At 40.5% G+C, this 25253-nt stretch overlaps 1 protein-coding gene across 3 annotated transcripts in view; it reads right to left on the reverse strand.

Annotated features, from left to right (window-relative positions):
- Positions 1-25253, reverse strand: part of REEP3 (receptor accessory protein 3) — a 163390-nt gene that overhangs the window by 18334 nt on the left and 119803 nt on the right. For all 3 annotated transcript variants that reach the window (XM_056529797.1, XM_056529798.1, XM_056529796.1), the window contains exons 3-5: positions 20862-20938; positions 12265-12385; positions 8472-8585 (exon numbers count right to left, since the gene is read on the reverse strand). In XM_056529797.1, the coding sequence (XP_056385772.1) occupies positions 8472-8585; positions 12265-12385; positions 20862-20938 (312 nt within the window). The remainder of the gene's footprint in view (positions 1-8471; positions 8586-12264; positions 12386-20861; positions 20939-25253) is intronic.

The following is a 25253-nucleotide window of genomic DNA, read 5'->3' on the forward strand; positions in this document are numbered from 1 at the left end:
ACAGATCTTAGCAACAGTCACTATGTACATGCAGCAGCACGCGTGCCATGTCAAAGCAAAAATACCACCGTGGTTTATCACACCACAATAAAAAGAAATATAAACAGTCCAAAGTCAGGGGAAAGCCATGGAACACGCTGTAACAATATACAATACATTCATTTGCCAAAGAAGTCTGGCAGAGAAATCGTTCTAGAGATTTATTAAACATACACTGTGAGTTAATAGAGAGTCTCTGTAATAGTTCCCTTTATGGGCCAGAGATAAGGATTCCATACAAAGAGTGTTTGTCTCTCTCTAGAAGACCTATCCTGCCCTGTATAACACTGACAATCTATTGATTAGAATTAGCACTGTGTAATGTTTTATATGTCCTATGGTGGCGCTGCAGAGAAACAGGACACTTACTGCCAGGTTTCCCCACAGAGAACAGAGATTGTTGGGAGTCCCAGATTACTGTCAAGACAGATAAGGCGGAAAAAGACGGTTTGGCGGAGGCGCTGCACAACAAGAACATGAAGTGAGGACTCGAGCAGCACAGGACAATAAAATGCTTTTATTGGTATAACGGGGACAATGCGTTTCGGCATGAACTCATGCCTTCCTCAGGTCCACTTACAGTGCCCAATAAGATGCTTGTGGTAGTACTGTAGAGCTGGGTAGAGATCCTGAGTGCGTCTGTGCTGCCGCCGGACCGGCGGCAGCCTTATCTGTCTACCATTACTATCGGCCCCCATTATTGGGGCCCGATACCGGTAAGAGCGCAGCAGCCAACTAACACTATTGACCCAGCCCGTGCTTATCGCCGCACCATCCATTCCACGGCTATACAAGGTGGGTATCTAACTGTGGCGTGGTGAAGGGCACACACCAGCAGATACCCCTCATCAGGGAGCGCCCACTGTGTTTTTTATCCTTCTCCAAGCAGCTTACTGTCAAGTGATCCTTCCAGAAAGTAGTGGACCCTGTCAGAAAATGTGGATCCCATCCCAGCTACAAACAGTATGGCGATTGAAAGCATGAGCACATTTAAACACTGTAGCAGCCCCTTCATACAGCTGATCAGCTTGGGTGCTAGGAGGCAGACCCTGCCGATCTAATATTGATGCTGATATAGCAATTTCCAAGTTTTGCCAAAACATAGATCCAAAGATACCTTGATGCAGAGATGATCTATGGTGATCCAACCAATCTTTATTTCCTCATATAAAAATGTTTTCCATGCTGACTTTGTGTCTTTTCCATGCAATCTAATATTAATAGCTAACCCTAAGGACATGTCATCAATTTTTTATGTTTTGATAAGTATAAAAAGCATAAAGTTTGAAAAATATTAAACTCTATAGCACTAATACACAGTGGTTTGTCAATGTATGAAGCCAGCAAGGACAGGGACAAGATTTTTGGCTTCATACCATGCTTGACTATTTCCTGATACATTAGCGTAAATAACATACCTGCTGGCAATACATTTTAATGTCTTTGACTTTGCTTATACACTACGTCAACATAATGACTAAATTACAGTAGGTATGACGATTTTCTATTATGGGACTATAATACATGACAAGACCTCACTCCCTACTTCCAATGTCTTGCTTGCCTTAATGTTCTTCAATGAGCTAGATTACATGACACAGAACACAAACAAATTAAGCTAAATTATTCATTTGCATTCAGAGCCCAGTAACACACCACGCAATATACTGTGACAGCTGCAGATGTAGCATGAAGGAGAAGTGGGAAACAACCTGTAATACAATAAAGTGATGCTGAGACAGAATGCGGGAGGTTGGAAAGGCACCATTGAAAGAGCTATTTGTCCACAGATTCCTGATCCCAGCTTGTGCATTCATCTATGAACCTTCCCATTTTTAAGTAATGCAAATTTTACCTGTCAAAAAGTGATGCAAGTTATTTTAACCAGGGAAATGCTCTAAAAAAAAAAAAAAAAAAAAAGCTACATTTTACTAAAACCTCAAGATTTTTTGGCTAAAATACAACTAGTAAGGTAACTAAAAAGCTAGCTACTATAATTATTAAATCTAGGGCAGACTGGATGGACAAAATTAGGGAGATTTATCTAAACCTGGTGCAGAGGAAAAGTTGACCAGTTTTCCATAGTAACCAGTCAGATCGCTTCTTTCATTTTTAGAAAGGCCTCTGAAATATAAAAAGAAGCGATCTGATTGGTTGCTTTAGGAAACTGGTCAGCTTCTTCTCTGGACAGGTTTTGATAAATCTCCCCAATTGTTTTTCGGCAGACAAAATTCAATTATGTTTTCATGTTAAGGTGTTTTTTTTCTGCAGCAGTTGAGTGTTAAGTGGATTTCCCAGTATAGACACTGTGCCGTTACACGCGGATGTACAGAGCCACCCGGTCGCAGCAGGGAGCTCACTTGTGGGACTGCCGTTGGCGCATCCACAGTGTGAAATACGCTGCGGATGCAGTCCCTGTAACCCTACCCTTAGGCTGGGATTCTATTTGGCTGTTTTTGTTTTTTTTTTATATTACCACTGCAGTCTTTGAGACAAAGTCAGGAGTGGAACCAGCAGGAGGGAGAAGTATAAGTCCTTCCTTTATATTTCCCATTCCTTTTGAATATACTACTAGCTTTGGCCCAAAAACTGCAGTGGCAGTTTAAAAAAAAAAAAAAAAAATGCCAAGTGGAAACACAGCCTTATAGACATTTTATTTGACAGAAAAGTTAAACTAAACGATGGAAAAATAAAAAAAATAAATAAAAAAAAAGGTCAGTACACATCTGCTCTCTTTATAGGTCAACAACCTTTGGTAGCGCAGCTTTTCCCAGCTGCATATTTTCTGTCTCAGTCACAAAAATAGAAAGTAGCAGGGGTGGCAGCAACTATGGCCCACCAGCACAAATGAAGGCAGATTTGTATTGCTTACTTTTACTTTTGTTTACATTTAATACATTCAATACAGTATATATATACTGTTAGAAAAGAGAACTGTATGCATATGATCAATATTTGCATTGTACACTATAGAAACTTCTAATACATCTAACAAAAAATTGCTACTAACTGAGCATATAATGCAGTAAATCATCATAGTGAAGACATTGGGAAGACTTATATATAAGTTACAAAATATACCAGGATTCAGATGCAATTTACAGCTAAAAACTGGCATATATGCCTTCTACCACCTTCACTATGTATTTTACCTCATCTGTAAAGGGGACATGAACACCTGAAAGGGGTGTAGCTTGGGCGGCAATACTGTTCACAAAAATTTTAGTGTAAAGTTAGACAAAAGCAGCTAAAGATGCCAGACATTTAGCCACTCTAATAATTGAAGGATAGGGGATAAGTATCTAAACACAGGGGTCCAACCACTCGGATCCCCCACAATCTCTGAATCGGAACCACAGCTCTTAGAGAGAGTATGTGCGACCACTCTGGGAGCCGGGGTCTCATTCCGGCTCCCAGAGTGGTCGCACATACTGGGGGTCTTAGGTGTCAGACCACCAGCTACTTAGCCCTTATCCTGTGAATAGGGGATAACATATTTTTCACCAGACAACATCTTTAAATTTTACGGAGCTGAGCTGCACAAATACAACCCCAGAACAAGAGTGGCACTGTTTGTTGAAGAAAGCGGGCATGTTCTTCTAATCCTGTAGCACCCGTTTAAGTATTTCTGGAAAAATCTGTTTGCTAGAAAACAGCAAACACCATTTTTATTTAAATTCAGCTTTGTGATTATATTCAATTAATTAGGCATCAGTGGGCGAGGTAGAAAATAACAGGCTGCCACCTGACATTTAGAGTCCAATTTCTGTAATTTGCAAACAAATGAGTCATTTCCAATTACAAGTTGTCTGTGTTCTGCATATAATACAATACATAAGGGTGCTGCTTTCCTTCTGGATACAGTACTGTAATTTTAAATTAAAATGGTCAAAATCCCGTCAACCTTTCATTTATGTGGTTGTAGCATTCTCTTCACAGAGTTCTCATTGGATGATAGTGAAATTACGGGTATGCGAGGATATGGTAAACTACTGCCGTGATGAGTTAATACATGTAGTGACTGGGACTCTAGGTAATTTCGTACACACAGAAAGGTTAAAATACATATGCTTTTTAGAATACAGTCTCATTTTTTTAATCAAAACTATGTGCCCTACAGTACCTAAAATTCAGATTTCAAAAACACATCTAGCCAACACCCCTTTCAGCCACCCTGATGATCCTGCAAATCTGTTTGCATAGGAAATAATGAAGAATGGTACCCATGTAGTGCCAGCTATCTGCATTTACTCAAAACCAGTCTGTAGAGCCCTGACAAGGAAAGCTGGGGTTCTGTTGAATCTGGTTTGTGAAATACATTCACAATAAAATGACACTCTCCACATCCTAATGGATTTTGGTAGTAGGACAACCAGTATATGAAATAAACATTAAGAAGAATATTCTATAGTTAAAAAATTTGCAAAGATTAATGGCTCCTTCAATTAATGACTTAAAAACAAAATTATTTTAAGCTTTAATTGAGAGGCCTGGGTCAAATGATTTGCCTTATATTGTTAATCAGTTACTCACTTCACATGTTTTTGTGTATATTATAATGTAAGTATGTATACAGGCCCAGAATGTATTGGGGCTGCCTGACCACTAGGTCATTCCCCCTGTGGGCTTGGTGTCTTAGAGGAGGTGGTCGCCGCCCTGCGCTATGCCAGTTTTAAGTTAGGGACCCACTCTGACTAGGTGGATTTGATGTGGTGAGTGGGCTTGTATACTAACAACCTGTTAGTTTTTTTTAATTACGCTGATAAGCAAGTAGATCAAATTACAAATGGTGGATGTGCGGCTATGTTTCTCTATTTGTGTTGTACATTTGTAGTCTCTCCCTTCTTCCATGGCCAGAACTCCACTCCACCCATTCGGCCCAGGCATTTTTAATAAACAGAAGACTGCATAAGGGTTTCCTCCTTACATTATCCCAGCCCTCTGGTAAGGAGCACATGGTAGGTGTTCCCAATGGTGTTGTTCTCTGTGGCGGCCATAGTTTCTATGATGCTTTGTCTGTGGGGTGGAGTGGCCCAGAGCCAGGGGCTTGGTCGGGCAGCAGTGGGGCTGCCTGGCCACTGGGTCGTTCCCCCTGTGGGCATGGTGTCTCGGAGGCAGTGGTCGCCACCCGGTGCTACGCCAGTGTTAGGTTAGGGACCCACTCTGACTAGATGGCCTTGACGTGGCGAGTGGGCTTGTACGTTTTGATCAAAATGTATACTAACAACCTGTTAGTTTATAAAATTATGCTGAGAAGCAAGTAGATCAAAATACAAATGGTGGATGTGCGGCCGTGTTTCTCTATTTGTGTTAGACCCAGAATGTAGCTCTAGTACGTTAAATCATTGGTGTGTAATATGCTTCCTCTAGTATGTTAAACCAGATTCCATGCTTGGAGTTGGTGACTATTTACCTTCACTTGATTCAAGGAGAACAGTAGACAGATTGCTGAATGAATATTAGCCAAGGACAGCAAAACGAGAAAAGAGAGAGAAAAGTCATTTAATAAGGGACACTTCCCATAAACTACTGATTCCACAAACATATTTACTCCAACAAGCTGTGCAGAAGACTTTTCTACAATACCTACTGAATCTTTGGCTTGCCAGTGTTCCCTATTAAAGGGGTTATCTAGGAATAGAAAAACACAGCTAATCTCTTTCCAAAACAGCTCCATGTCTATCTCCAGGATGGGTGTGGTTTTACAACGTGGCTAGATTTAATTCCATGGAACTGAACTGCAGAACCACACCCAACCTGGAGACAGACAGGGAGTAGTTTTTGATAGAAAGTAGCTCTGTTTTTCTATTCCTGGATAACCCCTTTAAGGAACTGCCTCATAAGGAAGAGGTAACCAGGACTAGAGTTGTGATGAGTTTAACACAAGGACTGATTGGGTGAAGAGCCTACGATGGGATAACCACCAATTCAAGTTGTCCAATACATATTAGATCAGTGGTCTTAAACTGTGGCCCTCCAGATGTTGCAAAACTTCAACTCCCAGCATGCCCGGACAGCCGTTGGCTGTCCGGGCATGCTGAGAGTTGAAGTTTTGCAACATCTGGAGGGCCACAGTTAGAGACCACATTATTAGATGAACGTCCGCCAAATTTGACAATCACGGCAGGACACTCTATCTTATTATGTGCATGTGAGTACCCCAAGTCTTCCAGTAGGGAGATGTTATTTATACAGAAGACCACCAGAAGCTTTCACCACTTCCCCAATAGAAAATACATGAATGCCTAGGGAAGCCGAGCATGCATATGCATTGAGGGTGGCAGGAGAAATTGATATAAAATGAATGGTCATCTTGAGAACTTGAGTTCATGAACTTCCATTGTAGATTAAAAAAAAATAAAAATAAAACAGTAGTTCTAAAATAGTAAATGACACTAAACATGAAAGAACCTTCATGTGGCAGTCTACAATATTCAGAAAGTAGTTTCTTTAGAGGAAATCTAAACCATCCTGGTCCCCTCTGCCTTCAGGTTGAGATTAGTTGAAGTGGGGTCCAATTAAAGCTTTTTTGTCCAATACAAACAGTGGAGTGGGGGAAAAAGGTTTCTATTTGTTTTATTTCATAAAACAATGGTCAGACAGATAACTCTGCTTAACAACATTACAAATCCTGAACTAATCCCGAATTACAGGCTGTTGTTATAGTCCAAAGCTGAACTTCCAATTCAGAGGTTTCCAAAGTTGTATTTCCAGGCCTGAGAGGTGAAATCTCCTTTCTAGCTTAAAGCGTTACTGTCACACAAATAGGCGTTACTGTCACACCGACATGTCAAAAGCTTTGACCCCCCCCCCCCCCCCCCCACTGATCATTAGATAGGATAAGTACTTGGCTGAGCACTTCACTCACTGGCTTGCTGCTCTCCCTGTCTTGTTGAATAAGGGAAACTCAACCTATAATAGACCACATCTTAAGCCATCCTAGACATAAGCATAAGTTACTTGTCGGCTATCTTTCACTATCCCAGTATACACATGCACTGGCAAGCACGCATTTGTTCCGAATGGGAAGAGAAGGCTGCTGTCAGACACCTCTGGCACCATGATATCCCCATGAGAAAAAAAGAATCAGGTAATCAAAATTGGGGAATAGTTGGGAGGGCACCATACACATTAGAAGGTCAGCCAGTTTCACTGATATTCCCTGGTTCAGTTGATACTGATGCATGATTCAAAAGTTGGATCAACCCTCCAACTACCTAATGTCCATAGAGGCCTCCCGTATCTCCCCTGATATTATCTGTCAGAAAAGAAAAGGGACGGGCATGTTGAATTTCATCTGTCTGACCCTTTTATTTTTGGAGAGATAAGCCCTCACAGTGCCGTCTGGCAATGACTTACCTCCCCTCCCTTCATTCAGAAAACAAACTTTGGTTGAGCCTAAAATTCATATGGGGTGAGAGAACGGTCAGGCAAACAAATTGGCAACCAACAGCTATTAAAGGTGTATGGGCATCTTTAGTTTTACTCTTTGCGCCAAGATGATTTTTCCTCAGATTACTGTCTAATTAGTAACCATAGCAACCAGAATAGAAAATAAATACTTGGACTAAAACACAGGCTGCAAATCAGGATCAATTCTAGACAAGTAATGCAATACATTGGTATAGCTATTATCCTGTATGACCAATAATTGTTAAATGGGTACTCTGGCCCTAAACATCTTATCCCCTATCCAAAGAATAGGGTATAAGATGTCTGATTGTGGGGGTAGGGGGTGTGGGTTCCGATCTCTGGAATTCCCATGCAATCTTTGGGCTTGCACTTACTTGGCCGTGACAACGGGCCACGCCCCCTCTTGTCTATAGGAGGGGGTGTGATGGCTAGTACATAGCCGTCACGCCTCCTCCTAGACATGAATGTAGGGGGCGTGATGGCTGTGGTCGCCCTTCATCCAGCACGGAGCAGAGTTGGCAGCGGCCAGAGTTCCCAACGGCCAGACCCCCATGATCAGACATCTTATCCCCTATCCTTTGGATGGGGGATAAGATGTCTAGGCGTGGAGTACCCCTTTAAGTGTTTTCATTCCAAACAGAAGTTTAAATCTGTAAGTATTAGATGTAACTGGAAAACCGCGTTTTACCGATACGAGTATCCATAGCGCAATTTCTGTATTTACCACCCACAGTGCTGGTTCATATCAATCATGGAATGAAAATAAACTACATAATCTGTAGCAGTCTTATATTTACAAAACTAAGCAGCTCCATAAACTGAAACCAATAACCATTCAATTGTAAAACCCAAGTGCCTTGCTGGTTTACATCCACATTATCAGCCAGAATTTAATCAGAAAATAAAGACCAGCTAAGAATAGTGAATGACTTTTACAATTAGGTAATGATCTATACTGCGCTGTACAAGAAGGAATAATTAGAACTGTGCGCTAATGCGTAATAAAGTGGGACTCTCACCTTCACAGCGGCCGTCACAGCAGCGGTAGCAGCAAGATTCAAGCCTTGCTTGCCAAAGTTCACCATGGTTTCATAGCCCTTTTCTTTGGCTTGAACAATATAGTCATCAATCTCCTGTTCAGGAAACACAGAACATCTGCTGTAACACGTAACTCATTAACCGAAAATACATTCTGAAGGAATATCAAGTAGAAGACGGCAGAGTCTCAGGTAAAAGGTAATCCATATCTTGGCTGTCCATGTGGAATGACCACAATATTTTTAATATTTGCTATATGTGTGTGTGTGTGTGTGTGTGTGTGTGTGTGTGTGTGTATATATATATATATATATATATATATATATCTCCTATAAATAATTCTATTTTTTTTTCTCTTCAAGCAGCACTCCAGTACTTTTTCCCTTTCACTGATAATACTGTGTATCAAGTAAATAACCACACAGGTACTTCTCTTTCCGGCAGCTTTCTTTTCAGTATAGGTTTCAAAATCCCACATCATCTGCTTTGTGGACAGAAAGTCACTTTCTTTATTCATATCTATAAGACTGACAGCAAGTTTTCCTTAGAAATAGATAAAGTGACCTCCAACCACATAGCAGACGCTGTTGAATTGCAAGTCAGATCTGTGGAAACGTGGTATCAGAACAGGATCGTATATTAAAAACAAAAGAGAATTACCTACGTTGCTTTTTACATTACTCACTGTACTAGCAGAAAGGGGAACAAAACATATCAGGGTGCACCTTTATATTGGCACCATATTGCAAGAATATGCTACCAGCCCTAACAAAAAGGATCCATCTGATGCCAGCCTGGCCAATCTCTAAAGGAGGTGGCATCAGAACTACAGCAGAACCTTGTCACTTCACCTAATGATAGCTCTGCTCTGCTCTGGGCCTCTCAGTGGTGCCCCCCCCTGCCCGTTACCATCTATGTCTTCTCCCTGGGCAACACGGTTGTGAGTATGTGCTTAATAAAAGAAATTTGCTGAAACAAGAAGACCGGTGAGTGGCCGACTTTTTCCTCCACATCTGCAAGTACATTTGGATTTATCTTCTTTATGGTCAGAGCACCACCTGCTTCTTATGTGCATGCTGCTATAGTGCTTACTACCCAGGGATCCCAAACTAAGCTGTGCCGAACTGCCTCTCTTTATCTATAGATTTGTAAATTACTTCTATTTAAAACACTTAATCCTTCCAGTACTTCTCAGCTGCTGTATGTTCCACAGGAAGTTCTTTTCTTTTTGAATTTAGTTTCTTTCTGATCACAGTGCTCTCTGCTGACATCTCTGTCCATTTCTAGAACTGTCCAGAGCAGGAGCAAATCCCCATAGCAAACCTATCCTGCTCTGGACATTTCCTGATATGGACAGAGGTGTCAGCACAGAGCACTGTGGTGAGACAGAAAAGAAATTCAAAAAGAAAAGAACTTCCTGTGGAACATACAGAAGTTGATAAGTACTGGAAGGATTAAGGTTTTAAAGAGAAGTAATTTACAAATCTGTTTAACTTTCTGGCACCAGTTAATTTAATAAAAAGTACCCCTTTAATGTAATAAAACAGATATACATGTCAGAGAAACCCGACTAATTCAACATATATTTTTTATTATCACATAGAGTCCTTAAAAGGGGTAGTCACATCCAAGACAACCACACTGGAACAAATACAGAAGCCAGCCAGGGAACAACAAGCCATAAGGAAATGGCTTGTCCTGATGAGACAACCCCTCTAAAAGAAAACCTGTCAGGTCCCCAAGACCTCACAGATCGACCCCAAGACCTGATAGGTGAGGAAAACAGCTGAGAGCTGTCAGTTTGGGTCATAAAAACCGCAGTCAGGCCAGGACCTGCTGCTATAATACAGACACATAAATAAGTCTGCAGGGAATTGTTCTATTTGAGGATATGATCATAGTAAATAGACTCAACCAATGAGGCAGCGATAATATAAAATATAACTTTTACTAAATTCATATAAAATTCATATAAAATATCAGCTATTTACCTGGCATATCAGCCAGACTATTAAAGGGAATGCATAATACATCATATTTATCTGGTGAACATCTAAGCCTGGTAAGAATAATATTGAACCAAGTATGGTGTTTAATGAGGGGCTTTAATATATTTTTAAGCCACACCTTCACCTCTTTTATCCAGCCGCACAGTCATCCAGCTTGTTTATGGGGAACACTCTTTTTATCCTTGGTTTCAGTTCATCTATCGGTCCTATAAGATTTGGACTAACAAGGTACAGCATTTGTTTTGAATAATTTATGAGCTTGGCAACAATGTGTATTGTTATAATATAATATGGCACGTTGTGCCATGAGGGGCCTAATATTAATATACGTCCCTAAGTTACATATGTACCATTCTTTATCCAGACATCTAATTGTGGGGCTGTTACCTCTTCATTGACTCCAGTTAAATCATCAGCCTTATGGTATCCAAGTGAGAAGGTATGAGTCTACTAAGATATAATGACTTCTTATACATCTATTATATATTATTAAAATAAAGGTAAATTGGTGTTCTCTTTAATTTTGTTTTAGGTTTTCATCATCGATGTATACTAACCTACGACATCAATCCACCTCTCAATTGTTGAAATCAACAGGTCACTTGGTTCTGCTTCTATAATAGCTTTATATTAAAGGGGTATTCCAGGAAAAAACTTTTTTTATATATCAACTGGCTCCAGAAGGTTAAACAGATTTGTAAATTACTTCTATTAAAAAAACTTAATCCTTTCAGTACTTATGAGCTTCTGAATTAAGGTTGTTCTTTTCTGTCTAAGTCCTCTCTGATGACACCTGTCTCGGGAAACACCTAGTTTAGAAGCAAATCCCCATAGCAAACCTCTTCTAAACTGGACGGTTCCCAAGACAGGTGTCATCAGAGAGGATTTAGACATAAAAGAACAACCTTAACTTCAGAAGCTCATAAGTACTGAAAGGATTAAGATTTTTTTAATAGAAGTCATTTACAAATCTGTTTAACTTTCTGGAGCCAGTTGATATATATAAAAAAAAGTTTTTTCCTGGAATACCCCTTTAATTATTAGATATTAAACTGGTTGTCATTGAAACACCCTCCGCTACTATATACACTGACTTATGATTACTGATGACTGACCATGACTATTTGATGGTGACTGACAACAACCATCTTATTACTGTCTATTATTTTACCTTCAGCACATCTTAATTCACGATCTATCATATGTTCATAATTTCTCCTTCAACCCTGATGAACCCATCCGAATAATATGGGAGAAACACGTAGGAATATGAAGAATGAGAAATTTGTACATGTAATCACCACTTTAATGCTTATCTGATAGTGGTTACTACATACCCCTTCCTCACCCACACTTACAGTAGTTAGGGCATGGGTATATAGAATAGGCAGGGATAGTTAATGCATAGGGTACTCACCTGTATCCTTTTTCCCTCCCTACAGTTAGCCAGCTGGCTATTATCGAGTGATATTGTGTAAGCAACTATTGCTCTTAGAGAACTGCTGAGGTTCACAGAAATATCATTTCTATCAAACATATTATTCAGTGTGTATTTCGATGTCTTTGTTGTATTTTATATGAATTTAGTAAAAGTTATATTTTATATTATCTATGCCTCATTGGTTGAGTCTATTTACTATGAATATATATGCCAATTTCTCTCTTCACTTAGAGGGGTGAGGTTGTATCCATTTTCCTCTTTATGCTACTATTTGAGGCTAGTAAACCATCCATAAACTTTCGAAACCCAACAGATTAAACTTACCTTTTCTTTTTTGGAAAGTAGAGGATGCAAAAACTTTCGGTACAATAAGCTAGCACCTCTTGTATATGGAGATAACAACCAGACTACAAAACCAATCTTCAACTCATAATACAAAGGAAACCTACAAAAGAGAAAAATCGGTAGATACCATTGTACATTCTCATAATGCTATCTAGCTATCTATATTTATAAAGCAACAACCTCCTAAGCCAAAAAGAAAATATGTTATACAAATGCCCATAAAGAAAATGAAAATGCCAAATGGTTTACACAAGAAGTAAAAATAGATGAAATCTGCGATTATCGGCACTGCTGTTCAGTGTCTGGTTCTGAATGTATCAAGTAATGTGAGGTCAGCTAAGGACAGTGAGTCAGAATACAGTAAGAAGGAAAAAAGCATGCTGGAAATCTGAACTATGTCGCATATAGACGTGTTTTGATGAGTTTGTGAGAGACCGAGAGCGCCATCCAATTATATGTGGCATGCTCGATGACCCTGTCTCCAAGACTGCCTGAAGAGACGTGGCTCTTCACATAACTTGTCATACTTTCCCATTTTCCCTTCATCTCTCCTTTCTGGTCTCATGTGGATGTGAAGTCATGTTGAAAAGTTCTGATATGGAAGAACATCATAAAAAAATAAACTATAAAGATAAAGATGTCGATGGTGGCAAAACCAATAATTGGGTAGACTCTGACCAAAATAGATTACATTTTGCTGTGAAATCTGCAAAAATGAACCGCTGCCAGTCACTTTTGGTATCAACATCAAAATATTAGTATAAGTAGGTGGTAGTTGTTGTAACAATAATATTATTAGTTAAAGGGGTACTCCGCTGCTCAGCGTTTGGAACAAACTGTTCCGAATGCTGGAGCAGGTGGCGGGAGCTCATGATGTCACGCCCTGCCCCCTCAATGCAAGTCTATGGGAGGGGGCGTGACGCCCCCTCCCATAGACTTGCATTGAGGGGGCAGGAAGTGACATCAAGAAGGGGCGGGGCTAAGACGTCACAAGGTCCCGGCGCCGGCTCTAGCTCCAGCTTTCGGAACAGTTTGTTCCAAACGCTGAGCATCGGAGTACCCCGTAGAGCAGTGCTCTTTGGTGTCACAATATTAATGGGTCATTAAACCACATTAAGAACAATATTAATGGGAACCTGTCACACTTCTAAAGGTGCAGTGCGTATGAGAGGATCATATTATAGGGCAGGAGGAGCTGAGCAAATTGATATAAAGCTTTGTAGGAAAGTATTTAGTAGAACTTTCAATTCATTTCATTTTATTCTCTGCTCATTTTGGGCTTAGCAGTCCAGTGGGTGGTCCTAATCAGTGATTTTTCTGCTATCTAGTTATACATATGGGAAACGGGAAAGGCTGTCAATCACTAAGTAGGACAGACCACATGACTCCAAAGTCAATAATTAACAAGTTATGCTAAAACTTTTGATGCTAAACTATACATCAATCTGCTCAGCTCTATAATATACAACACACAGATTGGACTGCATGTTCAATTTGACACGTTCCCTTTAAGCATTACCACACAACTAACTACTACCAACTATTCACATATTGTATTCTAAGGGTTTTAGTTCTTTATTCTTCACTATAATAAGCCTTAAAACAGTGGAGGGACAAGATGAGGGAATGATTGCTGAAACTCTAAGAGGTCTAAAGATATTACTTTTTTCCATAAATTTCCTGTGTACCTAAATAGAAATCTATGATGCATATGTTACGACTGCACAAGTCCAACACAAAATAGACCACAATACCAACCTGCTTAACACAGATTCCAATACTCCAGGGAAGAACAGGTTATATGTTCCTTTTTAACACATGGCCTTGAAGTTCCATAGTGAGTACCTAGCAACCAAGGGGCTAAAAGTGTCCGTTGGGTCCTGAATTTAAAGGGTTTATCCAGGAAAAAACTTTTTATATATATATATATATACTGGCTCCAGAAAGCTAAACAGATTTGTATATTACTTCTATTAAAAAATATTAATCCTTTCAGTACTTATGAGCTTCTGAAGTTAAGGTTGTTCTTTTCTGTCTAAGTGCTCTCTGATGACACGTGTCTCGGGAACTGCCCAGTTTAGAAGCAAATCCCCATAGCAAATCTCTTCTAAACTGGGCGGTTCCCGAGACACATCATCAGAGAGCACTTAGACAGAAAAGAACAACCTTAACTTCAGAAGCTCATAAGTACTGAAAGGATTAAGATTTTTCAATAGAAGTAATTTACAAATCTGTTTAACTTTCTTGAGCCAGTTGATATATAAATAAAAAGTTTTTTCCTGGATAACCCCTTTAAGGCCCCCGATTTCCCTGGCTAATCTGTGTACATTTGAGTTCTGAGACTCTAGAATCCTAACAGGATATCTTTTATTATGAAAACCACATGCAGATCCATGCAATGGCCTTAGTCTGCCCTCCTGAGTTTTTGGAGAGATTTAAAGGGGTTATCCAGGGAAAAAATGTATATATCAACTGGCTCCAGAAAGTTAAACAGATTTGTAAATTACTTCTCTTAAAAAATCTTAATCCTTTCAGTACTTATGAGCTGTTGAAGTTGAGTTGTTCTTTTCTGTCTAAGTGCTCTCTGATGACACCTGTCTCGGAAACTGACCAGAGTAGAAGCAAATCCCCATAGCAAACCTCTTCTACTCTGTGCAGTTCCTGAGACAAGCAGAGAGGTCAGCAGAGAGCACTGTTTCCAGACAGAAAAGAACAACTCCACTTCAGCAGCTGATAATTATTGGAAGGATTACATATTATTTTTTTTTTTTAATAGAAGTCATTTACAAATCTGTTTAACTTTCTGGAGCCAGTTGATATAAAAAAAAAGTTTTTTCCTGGAATACCCATGTCTGTGCCTTATACCTATGGCTTTGTAATGGATGTGATCTTTAAAAGGCAAAATATTTAGTAATAAAAAACAAGAACAGGGATCAGGGAAATCTTTTACCGAGCATCTGATCCTATTCTGGCATTGTATACATTTATCATATGGAGCTGTATTATGGTTCGTTTGAATAAATCCTTCCATTGAATCTCAATGGTACAGTGGGGCTATGCTGAAAGTCGCCCATAAATCAATCTCATAACCTCCAAAAAGTAAATATTGTTTTTGGTTAATTCCTTATGCTATGTTTTTTCGGTATCCACATTTACCATAAGATACACATACTATAAATCAGCAATTGTTAGACCACAGAAAGAACTCCATCCGCAGTAGAACCAATGGTAAACATCCTGTGTCAAGTATGACTGCATAAGTGGAAATCTAAGCCCATGAATAAATGAAATAAAACATTGTGAACTCTCAGGGTTTTCTGGCTTCTTACTCAACATTGTGCAACACAACTCTGGCAAGAGCAAGAAGAACACATGAAATCAATTATGTATTGGGGGTCGCTGCCAAGTCTTTTTCTCATGTATGATGCCGGCTCCAGGAAGACCAGGCAGGGTGTGTGTTATGTGTCCTGCACTTATGGAAACAAATGCTGGATAGAATTTCTAAACCTTTGTTTATGTCCTGGAAGGGAATACAATAGGGATCCATTTACACGTTCAGGATGGAGGCATGGATTCTGCTCCTAAATCCTCATCAAATCCACTGACATTCTGGATCTAAGGCAAGTGCATGGTGCAACTTAAAGGGGTATTCCGGCTTTATACATCTTATCCCCTATACCAGTGGTCGATTAAAGTGTGTTCTTTACACACTTTAATGTGGCACTTCTGTGTGCCGGGCGCCCGCAGGCCCAGCGCTTGCATTAGGCAGATCAAGCGGTCGCTTAAGGGCGCAAGGACCAGGGGGCGGAAAAATCAAGGACTTTTTTTTTTTTTTTTTTTTATGCTTTGTTGCACCGCCCGCTGTGTTATTCATGCCGTGTGTCCAGTTGCGGCGGCAGCCCGGGCCTGCTGAGAGAGATCGCGCTAGTGACGTCACTCCGCAGACCCGCAAAGGAGGACGCCGGAGGAGAGGACTAGTGGGCTACCGCCGGAGAGGAGAAGCGAAGCCTATGCCAGGTAAGTGTTGCCATGTGTCTATGTGTGGGGGGGTGTTGTGGTGCAGTGTGTGTGCCAGTGTGTGTGTGTGTGTGGGGTGGGGGTGGTCAGTGTGAGAGTCTGTGTTTGCCTGTGTGTGTGTGGGGTGGGGGTGGTCAGTGTGTGCGTGTGTGTGTGTGTGGGGTGGGGGTGGTCAGTGTGTGCGTGTGTGTGAGTCTGTGTATGTGTGTGGGGGGGGGGGTGGGGAGTAACTATGCTACCGTGCTGAACCTGCTACTTAATGTGGGGAAGCCTATGACTTAATATGGGGAAGCCTAATGTGGGGAACCTGCTACTTAATGGGGGAATCCTAATGTGGGGAACCTGTGACCTTATGTGGAGAACCTGCTACTTGATGTGGGGAACCTGCTACCTAATGACCTAATGTGGGAAACCTGCGACCTTATGTGGAAAACCTGCTACTTAATGTGGGGAACCTGCTACCTAATGACCCAATATGGGGAAACTGCTTCCTAATGTGGGGAAATTATGCTTCCTTATGTGTGGAAACTGGGGGTGTGGGGTAGTAGCACCCTTATCATCCACCAGCAACACCACAATTCCCCCACCTCCCGTAGTAATAGCATCAGCTTATGGGATATATGGGGTGCTGCTGCGGTTGTAAATTGAGAAATCGTCTCATCGATGAGAACCTGGAATCGTGCCTAAAATTAAAAACAACAACATACAAACCTGACTTACTCAAACTATCCAAGGAAATGCAAGGCCAATGTTAACATTAGTGGTTGTGACTTTGTCAGTCATTGTCAGGATGTAATTTTCTCTACATTGTAAGGCAAATTTTACGGAATTTAACGTTATCGATAAATAATATCGTTCTAAAGTTTTTGTTTTATTAGTTGTGTTATTTGTATCCTCCCGAACTATGTGGATACTTGCATGCAGAATTTTCTCAATAAAAACTTATTGAAACTAAAAACAGTGTACCATCCTATGTATTTTCGGTTTTAAAAATGTGGCTCTCAAAATAAATTTCAATCGTGGTTTTGGCGACATTTGGCTCAGTTGAAAAAAAAGGTTGCCCACCACTGCCCTATACAAAGGATAGGGGATAGTATGTATGATTGCAGGGGTCCTGCCGCTGGGGACCCCCTTGATCTCGATGAAGCCCCCAGCATTCTGTGCCGGGCACTTCCAGCGTGACGGGGACGTGACATAATGGCCATGCCCCCTAGTGATGTCACACCACGCCCCCTCCATTCATGTTTATGGGAGGGGGCGTGAGGCAGCGCCAGGCACAGAATCATCTTAACTTTGGATAGGGGATACGATGTATAAAGCCAGAATACCCCTTTAATACTCTATTCACAAGCAGTGGTTAATATTTGTGTGTAATAATAACTGCGTTGCGGATTTCTAAGTCAGCACCATACTCATTTTTTGCATGAATTCCACATGGAAAAGCCGTAGATGACCACCATTGTAATTCTCGTGTGGATCTGGTGTCACATACATGGTAGTAATCCAAGTGTTAGCCTCAGATTTGTGTCAGTTTTTTTTTTTTTTTTTTTAAATACATTTGATTTGCCTACAGTAACCCCTGCATTTTTTTTTAAAGAAAATTCACATTCCATTTTCAAGTATTCAAATGTACGGTAGGTACATTTGAATACTTGAAAATGGAATGTGCATTTTCTTTAAAAAAAATGCAGGGAGGATAAGCAGTCTATCATCTTCTGGGGCTTCAGGAGACTGAGAAAACTGGGTGGCAGGCAGTATGTGTGCCACCCAGCTTTCCAAAAGGGCTCCAATATGGCTGCTTTACCAGACATGATTTCCAGAGACTGGGAAAGCTGGATGGCAGGCAGTACACAGTGCAGGGCTCACAGTACCTTCCTAATATTGTGTTATTTATCTATCATTCTTACTTTTCCTCTATTTAAATAGTAAATGAACCCTCCCAGAGTAAACTGGACTGCACAGGAATTCCAATTATACAATGTCCAGGAACATTTACCGTTATTATATATTAAAACAATGACACTTTATATTGTGTATCTCAGAGTATTATTAGTTTATATCTGAATTTCATTTAATCAGGGTGCAGTCACAATGCGTTTTTGTCTCCATTTCATTGTTTCCGTTACTTTAGGTTTAATCTTGCTGTATTCAAAAATATATTTAATTATGATATTGTGTGTGGCAAAAAAAAAACGTATCCATTACAATCCTTTTTTTTTACATTATTAATGAATGGGGAACACATTCTGCAGTGTAACATACAGTAGCAAGCGTTTTTCGCATCCATTAACATATTACATTTTTCCTATAAAATGTCAATGTTAAACGGAAACAGTGTGAATCCACATAGTACTGCAAACGATAGGGCTGTCTTCTGTCTATAAGATTACATAGGAGAGACTACAGTAATCTCCATCCATGGCCCATCCCCAGGTTACTAGTGAATAGGCAGACCTATTGAAAGCCACAAAGGTGGTGTACTATGAGTCCCCCCCATCAACTTATTCGCTTTATTCCCATCTGTGTTGGGGTCGCTGTTTATAATGTAAACACAACACACTGCTGGATCTGTCACACGACCAATACCACTGTCGCCCCATCGACTCCATTGCCTTGGAAGCAGCACTATATAAAAGCAATACTTAAAAGTTTACTTGATGACATATTCATAGCAGCATGAGGGGTCGACTGCTATTTTGCTCCCTTAAAAGGGGTACTCTGCTGGAAATAATATATATATATATATATATATATATATATATATATATATATATATATATATATATATTTATTTTTTTTAAATCAACTGGTGCCAGAAAGTTGAACAGATTTGTAAATTACTTCTATTTAAAAATCTTAACCCTTCAAGTACTTATCAGCTGCTATATGTTCCAGAGGAAGTTCTTTTCTTTTTGAATTTCCTTTCTGTCTGACCACAGTGCTCTCTGCTGACACCTCTGTCAATTTCAAGAACTGTCCAGAGCAGGAGCAAATTCCCATAGAAAACCTATCCTGCTCTGGACAGTTCCTAAAATGGACAGAGGTGTCAGCAGAGAGCACTGTGGTCAGACAGAAAGGAAATTAAAAAAGAAAAGAACTTCCTGTGGAGCATACAGCAGCTGATAAGTACTGGAAGGATTAAAATGTTTTAATAGAAGTAATTTACAAATCTGTTTAACTTTCTGGCACCAGTTGATTTAAAAAATAAAAAATAAAATAATTTTTCCAGCGAAGTAACCCTTTAACACTGCTGGACCTGAAATACTAGTGGAATATATTGATGCACAGAATAAGTGGACTATATATAAGTCTAGGCAACTGCTTAGGTTTGCACCAGAGGCACTGTGCTTTCTACCACAGACATGGATAACATTGAGGAGATCATAGACTGTTCCATAGTCTGACCCTGGATGAAGATGCCAAGCACTTTAAAGGGGTACTCCGGCGGAAAACTTTTTTTTATTTTTATTTTTTTATCAACTGGTGCAAGAAAGTTAAACAGATTTGTAAATGGCTTCTATTCAAAAATCTTAATCCTTCCAGTACTTATTAGCTGTTGGAATACTACAGAGTAAAATTATTTTCTTTTTTGGAACACCGTGCTCTCTGCTGATATTAAAAGCACAGTGCTCTCTGCTGACATCTCTGTCCATTTTAAGAACTGTCCAGAGTAGGAGAAAATCCCCATAGCAAACATATGCTGCTCTGGACAGTTCTTAAAATGGACAGAAATGTCAGCAGAGAGCACTGTGCTTGTGATGTCAGCAGAGAGCACTGTGTTCCAAAAAGAAAATAATTTCCTCTGTAGTATTCAGCAGCTAATAAGTACAGAAAGGATTAAGATTTTTTTAATAGAAATACTTTACAAATCTGTTTAACTTTCTGGCACCAGTTGATTTAAAAAATAAAAAATTTCACTGGAGTACCCCTTTAAGCCTGGATCGCAATTATCTTCAATCAAGTGGATGTTGCTGTGTTGTAGTCCGTACACCAGTGTTTCCCAACCAGGGTGCCTCCAGCTGTTGCAAAACTACAACACCCAGCATGCCCGGACAGCCTTTGGCTGTCCGGGCGTGCTGGGAGTTGTAGTTTTGCAACAGCTGGAGGCACCCTGGTTGGGAAACACTGCCGTACACAGTGCCAGGTCAGGAGAGGCCGTATGCCAGGGACAAAGAGAAATAAGATTGCTCTCTATGCTTGTTCACACTCTTGCAGCTTTGTGGGGTTTATCTGGTGCAGTTTTATGCATTACAAGCTGTTATTGCTGAGTGAATGACATTTTACCGAATCCAATTCTCATGCTGTGATCGTGAGCACTGTGGCATATTGTTCCAAGTCTGACGGAGCTTTTACTCATCAGCTTCATTGTGGAGAACTACATTAGGTAGAAATGGCTGCAGAAAACGACATGCCAGGTTTCTACATGCTTCACTATAGTTTTATAACAAACCATTTCTTCTCAGTATGGAATACGTGTAACGTGGTACTTACCGTACAGCGCACCAAAGCCGTACACTGCTGTCTACAAGAACATTAGTAAAGTCATTACGGGAACTTACCAGGATATTGTTAAATCTGCTAATGTTTCAGTCACAGTGTAAAGGGCAAAAACAATCCAATACATCATCCAGCGTACCTAGAAAACAAGGAGAGAGACAAATGTCACTGCTGTACCCAATGCTAAATACTAATGTTCTCAAATAACACAATGCTATGTAAGGTCGTCACTATGGCTGAACATTGCTGGTCTAGACAAATGCACATTGTATTCTAAGGCCCCTTTCACACTATAAAAATACCTCCGTTATAAACGTCCGTCATAAAAATCTTGAAAATCGGCCGTTAGAAAATCCCATTATAGTCTATGGGATTTTTCTAATAGCCATTGTAACCCGTTATCACCCGTTGTTAAAGGGGTATTCCAGGAAAAAACGTTTTTTTATATATATATATATCAATTGGCTCCAGAAAGTTAAACAGATTTGTAAATTACTTCTATTAAAAAATCTTAATCCTTTCAGTACTTATGAGCTTCTGAAGTTAAGGTTGTTCTTTTCTATCTTAGTGCTCTCTGATGACACCTGTCTTGGGAACCGCCCAGTTTAGAAGAGGTTTGCTATGGGGATTTGCTTCTAAACTGGGCGTTTCCCGAGACACGTGTCATCAGAGAGCACTTAGACAGAGTACTGAAAGGATTAAGATTTTTAATAGAAGTCATTTACAAAACTGTTTAATGTTCTGGCACCAGTTGATTAAAAAAAATTGTTTTCCTCTGGAGTACCCCTTTAAGATTGGAGCTGCCGCAGCTGTCTTTGGTGGGGGGAGCCGCGGCCAGCCAGACATTTCTCCTGCAGTGAAAATTTTATATTGCATTGCAGCCGTTTAGATGAATGGCTGTGAATGTATGGGTGATTTAAGTCATACATAGCAGTCCTGATACGGATCATAGAGGGAGTCCTAACTGGGGACCCTCTTTAATGCCATCTATAACCCCCAGTGGGGCACATGGACAGGCATGGTCTTGATGGCACAACCTTTTTAATTCCCATTTAGGAATAATAAGCAGGAGAGCTGACAAGTGATTTTTTCCATTCCCTACGTACCCCAAGCTATTTAAAAAAAAAAAAAAGGTTACATAGTTAGTATGGTTGAAAAAAGACATACGTCCATCAAAAAAGGTGTATTCTTTTCTGAAATACAGACAATATGAAATTGCAAATTAGTCTGATTGGCAACAACAGCGCCATTGTATGGAGGCAGAGGGAGATACAGTATGGTCACATAATCTATGGGCATGGTAGTACGCACCATTGCCACTTTTATGCTGCCATATGGCGCCACTAAGTTATTCCCTATAATATTCGGGAAAATAAGAGATACAGTTTATGATATCCAATGGTGGAACCATCACATCTCCTTCCTATCTGAATAGCTGAGATAAAAGCTCACTGAAGATTAAAGGGGTATTCCGCTGCTCAGTGTTTGGAACAAACTGTTCCGAACGGTGGAGCCAGGAGCTCGTGATGTCATGGCCCCGCCCCCTCAATGCAAGTCTATGGGAGGGGGCGTGACGGCTTTCATGCCCCTTCACAGACTTGCATTGAAGGGAAGGGGCGTGACATCATGAGGGGGCGGGGCTATGACGTCAAGAGTTCCCGGCGCCGGCTCCAGCGTTTGAGCAGCGGAATACCCCTTTAACTTATTATGATAGAAAACAGATCCATAATAAATGTGAGTTCTTAGTATATGTTCACAAGCTGTAATGTTCACACATATCCTGCATTAGAATGTGAGTAAAAACCATGTGTAATATGCATCCCAGGGCAATATGCACTGTAGGTCACCATGTGCGTTTTTTCCACCCTGGATTTGAAATTTGCATTAAAGGAAAACTCTGATGGAAAACAAGTGGAAAACAAATGTTGTCAAATCAACTGGTGCCTGAAGGTTATAAATATTTTTAACTTCTATTTAAATATCTCAAGCCTTCCAGAACTTATCAGCTGCTCTATGCTCCAGGGGAAGTTGTGTAGTTCTTTTCTGTCTGACCACATTGCTCTGCTGACACCTCTGTCTATGTCACGAACTGTCCAGGGCAGAAGGAAATCCCCAAAGAAAACACTCCTGCTCTGGTCAGTTCCTGACACGGCAGAGGTGTCAGCAAAGAGCACTGTTGTCAGACTGGAAAGAACTACACAACTTTCTCTATAGTATATCTGTAGCATACAGCAGCTGATAAGTACTGGAAGGGGTAAGATTTTAAATAATTTGCAAATCTATTTAAGTTTCTGGTACTAGTTGATTTAAAAACCATTTTTTTCTCCCACCGGAGTACCCCTTTAAGTCATATGTCTCTCATTTCACATGGACTTGGATTAGCCCCCATTGAATGGGTTCAATCTGCACCAATAGACATTGAACTATGCGGCAGACTGAAATCCCAGAGTATGCCTCACACTTCTGCTGCCTATTTTACGGATGGAAAAATATGCCGTGTGTACAGATTCTTATAAGAAACATTTAGTTAGCAAAACTATTTTAGGAAATTTGAATTTGAACAGCTACCCACTATAAATCTGGAAAAAAACTAGTGTGATATACATCATAATATTTGAGTGTAATATTGTCATAGTCTCTCAGTTGTGAATTAGACTTTACACATGACTGAATAAAAGTCCTGCAATTTAATTGCTTCAAGCTCAAATGTTCTGTAAAGCCAGAAATGGGATTGAGAAATAGACATGCAAAACAGCTGAACTGTGGACCACAGAGAATGTGTAGGTACGAGGAGAACCCCTCAGGATGTTGTTGGACTGTCTGTTTAGAAAGCTCACTTTTATTACGAATGATACCTATATGTGTTTAAATGTGTCACTTACTAATCCAATATGCTTTAGCTGCTATTTTAAGGTGCAAAATATTTAAAGGGGTTATCCACCATAAGGTGATTTTAGTACGTACCTGGCAGACAGTAATGGACACCTTAAAAGCTGCTATTTTAAGGTGCAAAATATTTAAAGGGGTTATCCAACATAAGGTAATTTTAGTACGTATCTGGCAGACAGTAATGGACATGCTTAGGGTGCATTCCCACACGGCGTATACGCAGCGTATTTCACGCTGCACAAAATTTACAGCAGCAGTGGGAAAAACACTGCGTATTCCTTGCTCACTAAGCACACAGGGCTTTCCAGCGGCAGCCCTATGTGTGTAGTGAGTTTTGGAGGCGGAGCCGCACGTCAGTCACACGGCCCCGCCTCCAAAACGCACTGCACACATAGAGCTGCCGCCGGAAAGCCCTGTGTGTATAGTGAGCAAGGAATATGCAGCGTATTTTCCGCTGCTGCCGTAAATTTTGTGCAGTGTGAAATACGCTGCGTATACGCCGTGTGGGAACGCACCCTTAGGAAGGATCTGCGCTTGTCCTGGGGATAAATGGCTATGTCATGAGATTACCATAACACTGTGGCTAGCTTTTTGCGAACGGGCATTTCCTGTTTGACTTTACTTTTTTGCCTAAAAATCCCAGAATTCCATTTTCCTCCCTCTCACACATCAGCCACCCCACCCATTGAAGCATAAATGAGCTGCATCCATTCAAAAGACCTGCAGTTTTCAATCAGGGTGCCTACAGCTGTTGCATTAGTTGCAGATTGATCTCTCTCCCACCAAGTGATCCCTCCACCCATTGAAGCAGACAGGCTCCCTGTCATCAGCTGACTAGTGGCTCAGGTCACGGCCGCATTGCAACCTGGGAAAAATCTGAGACAGTCATTTTGTATGCTGTTAAAAATAAATATTGGGGTGAAAATCACAGAAGAATTGTAAGAAAACCGTCACACACACGGGTACAGACACTATATTATGTACAACACAAATAGAGAAACATGGCCGCACATCCACCATTTGTATTTTGATCTACTTGCTTCTCAGCATGATTAAAAAACTAACAGGTTGTTAGGATACATTTTGATCAAAAAGTACAAGCCCACTCACCCCATCAAGGCCACCTAATCAGAGTAGGTCCCTCACCAAACACTGGCATAGCGCCGACCACCGCCTCCCAGACACCATGCCTACAGGAGGAATGACCCAGTGGCCAAGCAGCCCCATTGCTGTCCAACCATACCCCTGGCTCTGGGCTGCACCACCCCACAGACAAAGCATCACAGAAACAATGGCCGCCAGAGAGAACAACACCAGTGGGAACACTTACCATGTGCTCCTTACCAAAGGGCTGGGACAATGTTAGGAGGAAACCCTAGGTGGCCTTGACGAGCGAGTGGGCTTGTACTTTTTGATCACAATGTATACTAACAACCTGTTAGTTATTTTAATTATGCTGAGAAGCAAGTAGATCAAAATACAAATGGTGGATGTGCGGCCATGTTTCTCCATTTGTGTTGGACACTATATTATGAACTACACTAACTTTACAGCCCCTGTAGCAT

This window comes from Hyla sarda, chromosome 7 (genome assembly GCF_029499605.1).
Source record: "Hyla sarda isolate aHylSar1 chromosome 7, aHylSar1.hap1, whole genome shotgun sequence".
Classification (NCBI taxonomy): domain Eukaryota; kingdom Metazoa; phylum Chordata; class Amphibia; order Anura; family Hylidae; genus Hyla; species Hyla sarda.